The sequence below is a fragment of the Marmota flaviventris genome, chromosome 14 (genome assembly GCF_047511675.1).
Source record: "Marmota flaviventris isolate mMarFla1 chromosome 14, mMarFla1.hap1, whole genome shotgun sequence".
Taxonomy (NCBI): domain Eukaryota; kingdom Metazoa; phylum Chordata; class Mammalia; order Rodentia; family Sciuridae; genus Marmota; species Marmota flaviventris.
The window spans coordinates 17957092-17969207 of record NC_092511.1 but is presented as its reverse complement, the minus strand read 5'-3'; the positions used below and the strand labels follow the sequence as shown (position 1 = coordinate 17969207).

Here is a 12116-nt window from a genome sequence, read left to right as displayed (position 1 = left end):
CCTTTATTTTACATATTATTTCCAAAGAGGACAATTGTTTAAGTGAGCAGCCAACAGAATTTATAAGTGACAGCAAAGGTAACTGGCTCAAGTCCCTCGTGTACACCATGTACATTGCGTGTCTGAGCACCTTTTGTATCTGGCTTAAGTGAAAGTAAGGCAGTGTAGATTGTGCAAACAAGAAATCTGTGGTCTGTGATCAGAAATAATTACTACATGCATCACATGAAATGCACAATCTGACGTTTTGATCTGCAGCTGAAGTTTCCTCAAGCAAAGATGCATGTGAACAATGACAAACACATATAGAGCAATTTGGGCAAAAAGAATGGATAATACCGCAGGGCAGTGAGGTTAGCACACTGATCAAGAGCCCCAAACAGGAGGAGCCGTCCCAGTGGCAGAGCAGGCTAAGAGGGTGAGCAGCAGCCATCTCCAGCCACCTCGAGTTCCTTCCTGCCTTCACTCTAAGTTGAGCAGCTCCACGTCAAAGATGAGGGTGGCATTGGGAGGGATGACACCAGGGTGGCCTGTGGCTCCATATGCCACATCAGGGGTGCAGGTCAGCTTCGCCCTCTGCCCCAAGCTCATCTAGCAGGGATGGGGGCAGATGGGGAAAGGAGAAAGAGGACCCAGCTTGATTTAAAAGAAAAAAGAGATAACTATGGCATTTTCCCAAACCATGTTCATGGTAACTGAAGATCTGAGATGAATTTAATATATGGCATGTTGAAATTGTGCTAAGTATAACAAATATGGATTCTGCCTCAAAACAGCAGATATGACTATGGGACAATAATCAACAAAGTAGTCTCAAATTTATTAATTTAACAAACATTTCTAGTAATTCAATTAGAATATGGCCCAAACACTTTTATTTGCTCACTCTCATTCAAAGAATCACATTACTTATTATACACATGGGTGGCAAGGCAGCATATTAAAGAGGTTCAGGGATTAGAGGCCACAGCAAGATTGTGAGGGTGGAGAGGCCTTCTGTGATGGAATGTAATATGCTTCATAGACAAGGAAGAAGAGCTTTAGCCAATGTTCATCACAATAGTTGTCTAGAACCCACTGGGCATTGCCAGGTAATCCTAGTTACCTATATTGCATGCAGATAATCCTAGTGACTGGGAGCTGAAGCAGGAGGATCACAAGTATGAGGTCAGCCTGGGAACTTAGCAAGATCTTCTCAAAAAAAGGGATGGGGATATAGATCAGTGGTAGAGCACCCTGGGTTCCATCCCCAGTATTGCCAAGAAAAAAAAATGCACTAGGCATGAATGGAACACTTGGTGATTTTTGAATAAGTCGATTTTTGAATTTTGAATAATTAAAAAATTTGAGTAGATTGGCTAATAGTGTTTTATCAGTGGTTATGTAAGATGTAACCATTTGGGGAAGCTAGATAAAAAAATGTACAGGAATTCTGTGGTATTTTTGCAATGTCTAAGGTTGTTTTTTTAAAAATTAAAAGACAAAACCAAAATACCTTCTTGGCCTACCCCACTCTAACTCCTCTGCTGCCTTGGGCCTGGACAGTTGGTTCACCACCTCAGCTAGTAACAAGCAAGCCTAGGAGGATGTGCTCGAGATACTGCCCCAGTGACAAAAAGCAGGCATGCTGGCAACCATAGGCGTGAGGACACAAAGCTAAGAGTGAACACTAGGTGGCGCTGCCATGCCCTAGCAGAGTAAAAAAGCAGTAGTTTGGTCTGTGATAGAGGTTGGAGGTGCTGAGCCCAGACCCTCCACCCCAACTCTTTAGGCTCCCTTTAATGAGTAGCCTCATCCTACCTGGGCTGCACCCTCTTCAAAACCTTTGATGACTTCCTGTTTGCCAATTCTGAACTTGAAAGGTTTGTTTCTGTCTCTGGATGAATCGAATTTCTTCCCATTTTGAAGCATTCCTGTCAAAGCAAGAATAGAGTGGAAAAGAGCTGTGGTGTAAGTTAACTCCCAGTTCAGATTCAACATGTCTAAATGGAATCTTATTCTGCACAAATCTGCTCCTCCAGTCCTCCTATTCTGCCCTCTTGACCAAGCAAGAAACCTGGACACTTCCTTTGTCTCACCCACATATACAGACTACCACCATGCCCCAAATCTCTTTCGAGTCCATCTATTTTCTCTATTTCTATTGTCACTACCACCTTGTGATTTGAATCACCATTAAGTCTTACCTGTGGACAGGAACAACATCCTAAATGGTCTTTATGCTGTAATCCTACTTCTCTGTTCCATTATCTACTCCACAAGCAGATAGATTTTTTTCTTTAAACAAAAGTCTGATCATATTACTCCTCTACTAAAAATATTTGTGTTTTTTTTTCGTGTTTGTTTTTTTTAAAGAGAGAGAGGGGTAGAGAGGGGTAGACAGAGGTAGACAGAGAATTTTTTTTAATATTTATTTTTTAGTTATCGGTGGGCACAACATCTTTGTTTGTATGTGGTGCTGAGGATCGAACCCGGGCCGCACGCATGCCAGGCGAGCGCGATACTGCTTGAGCCACATCCCCAGGCTACTAAAAATATTTGAATAGCTCACCAGGGCAGACTCCATATGCCTACATTGCCTGCAGGCACTTCAAGATTTGGCTATTACCTACCTCATGACCATCTCTGCTCTCTTCTTCCCATCCTGCCCTTGTGTCCTATTTAGGTCATACCATTCTCAAATACCTCTGCACTTTACAGGTTTTCATGCTGTTTCCTCAGCCTAAAGTTCTCTTTTCTCAGGTATTCTAGCCTTAGATTGAGATCTCATCTATGGTTCCTAAGGTTTTCACAATGCAAAACCCAAAGGTTACATCATCCCCTGCTGCAATGAACACTATAAGGTGACCTTGCTGATCAGTGGTAGCTTCCAGAACTGTCTGACACCAGAACACCCCAGTAGTGTCTCCAGCAGTTCAGAGTACTCCTTATTCTCTAACTGCAGAAGCTTGGTCATCCCTAATGTATCTGTGTGGTCTCCTTCCAGCAGGCCAAGGCCCAAGAACTGCTTTTCTATTTTCACTTCTTATTGGTGATTCTCAAAGATCAGAGCTTCTGTACATAGTGCAATTCCACAACTCCATGCAGTCCCTGGACCACTACAAAATGTAATTTGCAACCACAGGAAGACCTGGCCTGTAAATTCAGACACTGGGTTCTGACTTTAGTCTGGCGCTAACTCATTGTGTGAGGTGAGGCAAATCACTTCCTCTATCTGGGTCTCAGATTTTCCATATTTAACACAGGAGGCTCTGCCAACTTAGTGTCTGAACATCTATAATTTTACTTCCAAATTCCAACAATTTGTGTACTTGAGAAAGAACCTTATTACCTACCTTCTGGGTAGAATAAATTGGGCTCTTGCCCTGGGATTTAAATGAGGCAAAAGAAAAAACCCTTCTGGTTACCCAGAGATATATAGAGAGGAATGCTAAGATCATCAAATACAAACTCACACATACACACAGGTGGCTTAGATATTCAAATACACAGAGCTGCTTATGCATGCTCACATGCTCCTTATGCACACACACACACACACAGGAGGAAATCCCTGATGGTCAAACAGATGCTAAGAAAATATTTAGATACACAGATCTACATACATTCACAGACACATACTTGAACAAATTTGTGGATATGCACACACAGGCACACACTCCATTTATAGACTGTTTCATTCCCTAATCTCTCCATGCTTCCTATGACCAAATCTACTTAGGACCATATATCTATTGCTGCAAGTTCAGACCAAATGACAAAATCTAGAAATAGGACTACATACGTGTGGCCACTCAGTCTGACAAAGATGCCACTGCAATGCATTAAACAAAAGATAATTTTTTTGGATTGAAATAGTGATTTTGTGAATTACTGTTGCTGGATGAACTGTATATCCATAAGGGGGAAAAAATCAAACCTTGATCCCTACCAAACCCACACACAAAAATCAATTCCAGGCGTATCATAGATCCAGATATGAAAAATAAGATTTAAAGCTGAGGATGGAGCTCAGTGGTAGAGTGCTTGCCTAGCATGAGCAAGGCCCTGGGTTTGATCCCTAGCACTGCAATAATAGCAGCAGCAACAATAATAATAAATTTACTACAAGGTAATATGTAAAAAAAAAGAACCTTCATGACTTAGATAGACAAAATTTCTTGAACTGAACACAAAATATAAACCATAAAGGAAAAAAACTGGTAACTGTGACTTCATAAAAATAAGGAATTTCTGGACTGGGGTTGTAGCTCAGTGGCAGAGCACTTGCCTTGCATATGTGAGGCACTGGGTTCAATCCTCAGCACCACAGAAAAATAAATAAACAAAGATTGTGTCCATATATAACTAAAAAAAATTTTTTTAAATAAGGAATTTCTGTTTAAATGATCATGAAGAGAGTCAAAAGGCAAGTCACAGAGTGGGAAAAGATGTTTGGGATAGGTATATCCAAAATATATAAGGAATAGAAATCAATAAGAAAAAGAATCTAATTTTTTAACACATTTTTTTTGCTTGCTTTTTATGTGTTGGGGATTGAAAACAGGGCCTTGTGCATACTAAACACATGCTTTATCACTGAGTTACACTCCCAACAACCTAATTTTAAAAACGGACGTTTGAGCAGTCTAAAGAGGCTATCCAAATGGCGAGTAAGCACATGAAAAAGTGCTCAACTTCCTTATTCATCAGGGAAAATGTAAATCAAAACCACAATGAGATTCCACCAGGCACCCCTAGAGTAGTCCAGAAACAAAAACCTGACAATACCAAGTGTAGTGAGGACATGAGGTAACTGGAACATTCGTATCCTGCTGACAGAAGTGGAAACTGGCACTCCTTTAGAAAACTGCTTGGCAATACTGCTGAAACTGAACAGAGGTGTAATCCTGTACCCCAGCAGTTCTAGTTCTGGTTATATACTCAGTAGAAACGTATACACATGTGTACATATGTGCAATACAAAACAGTTCACAGCAACACCATTCATAGCCACTGAAAACCATAAACAACCCAAATGTTCATCAATAGTAGATGGGAGCCTGCCTAGTATTCACAAGGCCCTGGGTTCAGTCCCCAGCACCAAAAAAAAAAAAAAAAAAAAAAAAGATGGGATATGTACATTTAGCTGGGATATGTTCAGTAGCATGTGCCTGTAATCCACTGTTTCAGGAGGCTTAGGCAGGAGGATCATAAAGTCAAGGTCAGGCTCAGCAATTTGGCAAGGCCCTAAGCAACTTAGAAAGACCCCTGTCTCAAAAAATAAAAAGGGGTGGGTTGGAGATGTAACTTAGTGGTAAACCTTCCCTGGGTTCAATCCCTGGTACCAAAAAAGAAAAAAAGAAAACCCTGTAAAAGAATTAAAAAAAAAAAAAAAAAAAAAAAAAAAAAAACACCACTGTGGATAAATCTCACAGACATAATCTTGCTTGCCTAGCATCTGCTGGGTTTGATCCCCAGCACCACCACCACCCCCACCGGCAAAAAAAAAAAAAAAAATTGAGCTGTACATTGATTATGTTTTCTACTTTTTTTGTGGGGCGTGGAGGTTACTGGGGATTGACCAGGTGCACTTAACCACTGAGTCACATCCCCAATCCTTTTTTAAAAAAATTTATTTTTTATTTCTTGTTGAGTTGCTTAAGGCCTCACTAAATTGCTGAGGCTGGCTTTGAATTTGCGATCCTCCTGCCTCAGCCTCCCAAGCTGCTAGTATTAGTTTTAATTTTTTAAAGTTTATAAAAGTCCCATATAGTCCCCTGCTGTGTTTTATCAATCTCTCCCCATACCAGCCACTTATAGCTGATGTTAGTGTTTAATGCACATTGCCTGTTCTACATATGTACTGTGAAAAGACTTTGCAAAAGGATGTTGTGTTTTCAGTAATTTGATAAATATTGGTCTGTCTGCAACACATAGAACAGATAAATCAATTCCCTGGGTCAGAGGGCCCAGAGGCCCCATGGTAATTAGGTCACATTACCAGGAGATAAAACAGCCCCAGTCCACTGACATCAACGACGGGCAATGCAACTGTTGAGAAACAGCCGCACTGTCTGCTAGAACTAACCTGGTGTTTCACACTGGCCCTGAGAACTGCTAAAAATGGCCCCATCCAACATGTCCCAGGAATTTAGCTGGGCTTGCTGTATGCTAAGTGACTGTCACCCACTGAGTCTGCCACATTAGGAAGCAGGTCACAAAGCAGAGCTCTCATTCCCCTTGGAAAAATACCTGCTCATGATCTTCCTGCCAGCAATCCTGAAGAACTCATCTAGAATGAATATCCCTTGGCCCACCTGGCCTTCAGATACATAGCATCCAGGAGGAGATAGCAAAAACATGGAGCCCTCCTTGGGGTTTCCCCAGTACTGAGAGACAAGCACCACCAACATTCTACCCCTCACACTGCACCAGAGGCTCCAGGTGACTTGTCTGTCCTAACTACAGACCCAGTGAAGGTAGGCATGTCACACGGTTGGTGTCCGATAACAGCAGATTGAATTAAGCAGTGTATTTTTGAAAACAAGAAATTGTGAGGCGAACCTCCTCTTCTCGAATGATACTGTAGGATGAAAAGGGAGTTTGCTGGGAGTTTTGGGGCTCTTCAATCTTTCAGAGAGACCTCCAGCTATCAAGACAAAATCAGGAAGGCCAGAGCACCACTCTGACCCCAGTGAGGGAAGGGGACTGGAGATGCTTGATTCAAGTATGGGCTGGCACCATGAGGGCCTTTGTGGTATGAAGAGAAGAGGACTGGTCACAGTCCTCTTTTTTCGGGGGGCTTCAGGCCTGATCTGGAGACAGACATCTCAGGAGAAGAGCTCAGAGGACCTTCCTGCCTTGGGAGTGGCAGGCTGGTAAGGGCTGAGAGAATGAGGCCTACCTGTGTAGTGTACCACGCATGTTTGGCCCTTCTTCGGGAATGTCCTTCCTGCAAGGAGACACGAGGGAAGATGAAGGAGTAGGGTATTAGAAAAACTCACCTGTGACTTTCAAGTATGATTCTGACCATGTCCCCATCTGTATCATGAGTCGGTCCCTGGCCCATGGCCCCAGTTCTGACTCTATGCCTTGTATGAGACAGAACTAATCACATCACCTTCTGGCTTGGAATTAAACCTTTTTTTTTTTTTTTTTTTTTGGTACCATGAATTGAATCCAGGGGTGCTTAACCACTGAGCCACATCCCCATCCCTTTTTTATATTTTATACCTCAGGGTCTCACTGAGTTGCTTAGGGCCTTACTAAGTTGCTGAGCCTGCCTTTGAACTCACGATCTTCCTGCCTCAGCCTCCCAAGCAGCTGGGATTACAGGCGTGCACCACTATGCTTGGCTCTGGAATTGAACTTTATGCCATTGGTTTCCTCAACTCTAATCTCCCTGTCTGCCCTACCTGCACACAAACTTTCTTTGATTGCTCTTTTTGCTTTCCTTCATTTATTCCAAGAACATTTATGGGTAAGCTAATATATGCCAGACCCGGACTAGATTCCAGAGATACAGAATAATATATGAACTCATGAGGAATTTATGGGAAAAGACTCATAGATCCTAGATTATATAGAATGATGACTGTTATCAAGGATGAGTAAAATTATTCACAACTATTTACTGAGTACCTACTATGCATCAGGCCTGTGCCTGATTCTGGGATATAGTTCCCTGCTCCTTTGGAGTTTACATTCTAATGGAGGGAGAAAAACAATACTCAAATAAACAAGGTAATTACAGATGGTGATAAGTCCTTTAAAGAAAATATATACCCCTGAGTGTGTATATGGCTATAATACTAGCAACTCAAGAGACTGAGGCAGGAGGATCTCAAATTCAAGGCTAGAATAGGCAACTCAGTGAAACTCTGTCTCAAAAAATAAAAAGGGCTAGATATATAGCTCAGTGGTAAAATAAATAAATTAATAAAAATAAAAGAAAGAAAGAAAGAAAAAAAAAAAAAAACAGCCAGGCTTGGTGGCACACACCTATAATCCCAGCTATTCTGGAAGCTGAGGCAGGAAGATTGCAAATTACTATTTGATGATAACTTGTCTCAAAAAGGGCCGTGGATGTGGGCTGGGGATGTGGCTCAAGTAGTATCCCGCTCGCCTGGCATGCGTGCGGCCCAGGTTCGATCCTCAGCACCACATAGAAACGAAGATGTTATGTCCACCGAAAATTAAAAAATAAATATTAAAAATTTCCTCTCTCTTTCTAAAAAATTTTTTTTTTAAAAAAGGGCTGTGGATGTAAACCAGTGCCCAATACAAAAAAAAAAAAAAAAAAAAAAAAAAAGGACAGGGAAAAGAAAAGAAAAATAATCACAGTGATGAATTAAAGAGAAATATCATAGGCAATTTTAGAAAGGATAATCCAGGAGGGCCTCTTGAAGGAGATGACTTTGAACTGAGATTTGAGGGAAGGAGAAACCAGTGCACAGATGTTGAGGCAGGAAAGGACTGATGTATTTGCAGAACTGATAGGAGACTAGGTGTTTGGATGGAGGGAGGGAAGTAGGAAAGAGATGGATCATGCAGCTTGTAGAGTCAAGTTCAATACTAAGTGCAATAGGAAACCACTAGAAGGTTTTAAGCAAGAGAATGACATAATCTGAATTAAGATTTTATAAGATCACTCTGGCGGTTTTGTGGGGGATGGACAGTTAGGCGTCTGTTGCAATAATCCAGACAAGAAATCAATGGTGGCTTGAATTAAAGTGATGGCAGCTGACAAGAAAGTGAAATACATTGGAGACATATTTTGGAAGTGGAGCTGACAGGGCATGCAAATGGACTGGAGATGGGGGAAAAGGCGAAAACAAGAATGATGCTTGGATTTTAAGTCTGGGCAACTGTGATGGGTGGTGGAGCTGTTTCCTGAGATGGGAAAGATTGAGGAGGAACAGATTTGTGAGGGTGGCAATCTTGAGATGCCTATTAGACATCTGAGTTTCTACTGCAAGTAGGCAGATGCAGAGTCTGCACTGGAGGCACAAATTTGGGTGGAATTTAAAGCTACTGGGCTGGATAATCAAACCTGAGAATAATGACTCTGCCAACATTTAGAAAAAAAACTCTTCAAACCAGGAGAAGGGAGCAACTAAGTGACTAAAGGAGCCAGGGAAAGCATCACAGAGCAGAAAAGGGTTCAACTGGGTCTTTGAAGATGAGTAAGAGTTTGCCGGAGGAAGTAAAGGGACCTATTCTGGGAAAGGGGATAACATGTAAGACATGTTCAAAGGCCTAGAGTCCAGCCAGAGCCAGAGCCCTGTCTGTTTGACCTCTGTAACCCTAGGGTCTAGCACACAAGTACATGCTTCATAAATATTTGCTGAATGAGTGGTGTATTTAACAACTTGCAAGCAGCTTGGCAAAGCTAGAGGAAAGTTGGTGGTGGACATAGGGACAGTACTGAGAGAAGCTCTAGGGTGGAAGGTTAGAACAGCTCCTATCACCAAAGGGCAGGGTGCCTGCAGAAGGAGAGCAAAGAATCATTACAAGATTTTCTGCCTGAGGGAGGACCCTGGTCAGATATATTTTTCTCTCTCCTCTCCTATTCTTTTGTAGTAGTAGGGCCTCACCCATGAGAGGGAAGCACTCTGAGTTACATCCCCAGCCTCCAAACATGCTTTTAAAAAGAGGTCTCAGGCTGCTTTGAAGAAAATGAGGGGAGTGGGTGTGAAGAGAGACTAGACTGAAGGCAGGGAGGTGAGACTGAAGGTGGGAGGACAGTTCAGAGGCTATGAGATGGGGGGAAGGGTGACAAAGCTTGGAGAGATGCACCCTGGACCCCAGCACCAAGGTTCTCTGAGTGGCTAAAGAAGCATCAGGGATGATGCGGCTCATGGCTGGGACTTCTAGGCACCACTGCCTTTCAACAAGAAGGGTGCCTGGAATCAAAAAGCCCTCCAATTTCCTGGGAAAGGGAACATCTAATAGAAAGTTTGCTTGTCACGACCTGCAGACAAGGAAGTTTTCGGTTTTAATTAAATTTTATTTAAGAATTGGCTATTCCTTACACACCCAGAACCAATTATTCAAGAGCTTAGGAAAGTGAAGGCTGCCTGTTCCCAGACAGAGTACAGGAGGACCCAGAGGAGCACTCTTGGGTGGGGAAGGTGGTGGGGATCGCGAGTTCTGCTCCGCACTTGCTGACTCTGAGGTATACAGGGCTCTCTAGGCAGGTCACGCAGCAGGTCGGAGGTCTGGGCTGCGAGTCTTAAACGTGGAGGCCATGGCGGTGGACAGGATGGCCAGGGAGACTGAGTGGGACGGGGACGATGAAGTGTGATGCAGTGAAGTGGCGGAGGGAGCGCTTCCCCTTCCCAGACTGGCTCTGTCCCTACAGCTTGCTGCTGCCCAGTTCTCCCAGGGCCGCCAGACGGGAGGCCGGGTGTGATGGGCGCGTTAGAAGGAGATGCCCCAAGCAGCAGGGAGCCCAAAGCAGGTCCTTCCCCGGCAGGTAGGGAAAGCGGAGCGGAAACCCGACCCTGGGAAGTCAGCAGCAGCGGGTAACTGAGAGGTTTCAGCCCCTGCAGCGGCAGCTGCGGCCCCCGGGGCGGTGGCGGGCCGCAGACCCCAGTCGCGAGCCGCCGCCTCCATTCCCCTAGGTGAGCGGGCGCGGAAGGGGGTGGTGGCGAATCGCCTCCCAGACCCCCTAGAATCGCGTCTGGGGTCTCCTCCAGCCGCCAGCGTCTGGGCCCGCCCCTACTTCGGTCCCCCCGACCCCTCTGAATCAGACCCCAGCCCGCCGGGCTCCGCCCCGGGACCCCTTCTCCTCCCCGGCTCCGCCGCCCGGTACCGTCTCCCGGGGAGATGGTCTCGATCTCCACGCCCATCGCGGTCCCACAGGCCCCGCCTCCGGGGGTCCTCGCGGTTACCCCGACCCCGGCTCGGGTTCGGCCCGGCCCCGCAGGCGCTCCGGCTCGCCTCCCTGCCGCCTCTGCAGAGCAGGAGGAGGTGCGGCTGGAGTCGGGACCTGCGCGGGGAGGGGCCACCGGGAAGGGGGCGGCGGGGTGGAGCTGCGCGAAAAGGTGGGGTCGGCCGGGGCGGGGCCCTGGGGAAGCGACCCTGACGTGGCTGCTCCGGAGCCTGGCCCGACTAAGGGTCACTAACTCACTGGCCACGGAGGGCGGTGAGGGTGCGAGACATACAGGCACCCGCACATCCACATATCCATCCATCTCGATCCATCCATTCAATACATATTTATTTAGCATCTATTCTGTGCTAAACTGGGGAGTCAACCTGGTCCTACAGACTAGGAGAAGGCCGGCAATGAAACATTTTAATTAGATGTTCTCAGTGCCATAGAGTTCAGGGCACTATGGGAGTCCTGAACTAGTTAGGCTTCGTGGGTTTGTAGAAGGACAGAGGGTAGGGAGGACACCAGTTGTTGACTCTGCTCCACCCACCTTAAACCCCTATTCACTATCCCGTGTAGTTCTACTCAACGCACGCACGTGTATTGGGTTCTCACTTTTTAAAGCCAAGATGCACCCTGGGAATACAAATTGAATTAAGACAGGATCCCTGTCTTAACAGAAACTGAGTTAGGGACGCTAAGGACTCAACTACAGCATCAAGTAATGAACACGGTGGAAGGAGTGAACAAATTCTACTCTTCACTTCCACCTAAAAGAAATCCAGGTATCTAGGACTGGTAGAGTGCTTATCTGGCGTGAGTTAATCTTTGGGTACAACCCCAAGTACCCCAAAAAGAACAGGGGGGAAAAGTTTCCGGAATCTAGAAAGATATTGTCTGTCTTCCACACCCTCCCCTTTCTTTTCTTCTGCTGGCATCCAGGTCCTCACACTTACTAAGCTAATAAGAGTCATACCCTCAGCCTCTAGAATTGTTTGAAGGAGGTAATATTTGCTTGAAGTTTGAATGAGACTCTTAAAAATCCCCCCCAATTCTTGCATATATTGTTCCAAAAATTGATGGAAATTTTATTCTGTCAACTGGCTCTGGAAGGTAGGTACAGGGAGAAAAGCCTGAGCAAAGGTACCCAGAGTGAACCCTCAAGGTATTCGTCCTCCATTTCCCCAACTCCAATTTTCCCAGGTGGCTAGATCACAGATATCGTTATCAGCATCCCTGAAAAAGAACTGACTGT

General features: G+C 44.8%; 1 protein-coding gene across 2 annotated transcripts; it reads right to left on the bottom strand.

The window, feature by feature from the left end:
• Window positions 1-462: 462 nt before the first annotated feature.
• Fkbp1b (FKBP prolyl isomerase 1B) lies at window positions 463-10835 on the bottom strand. 2 transcript variants are annotated; one of them, XM_027937813.2, is made up of 4 exons: window positions 10799-10835; window positions 6887-6934; window positions 1801-1913; window positions 463-591 (listed from the first exon to the last, which is right to left on the bottom strand). In XM_027937813.2, exons 1-4 carry the CDS (start codon window positions 10833-10835, stop codon window positions 463-465), a joined length of 327 nt encoding a protein of 108 aa, XP_027793614.1. The 2 variants fall into 2 exon arrangements, with proteins under 2 accessions (XP_027793614.1, XP_027793615.1); XM_027937814.3 differs by lacking the exon at window positions 463-591 and adding an exon at window positions 592-636.
• Window positions 10836-12116: the final 1281 nt, after the last annotated feature.

Coding starts and splice junctions, on each gene's coding strand:
- Fkbp1b (XM_027937813.2), bottom strand. CDS start 10,835: ATGGGCGTGGAGATCGAGACCATCTCCCCGGGAGACG. Junction 6,935..10,798: donor GACCATCTCCCCGGGAGACG/GTACCGGGCGGC, acceptor GTCTCCTTGCAG/GAAGGACATTCCCGAAGAAG. Junction 1,914..6,886: donor ATGCGTGGTACACTACACAG/GTAGGCCTCATT, acceptor TTGCTTTGACAG/GAATGCTTCAAAATGGGAAG.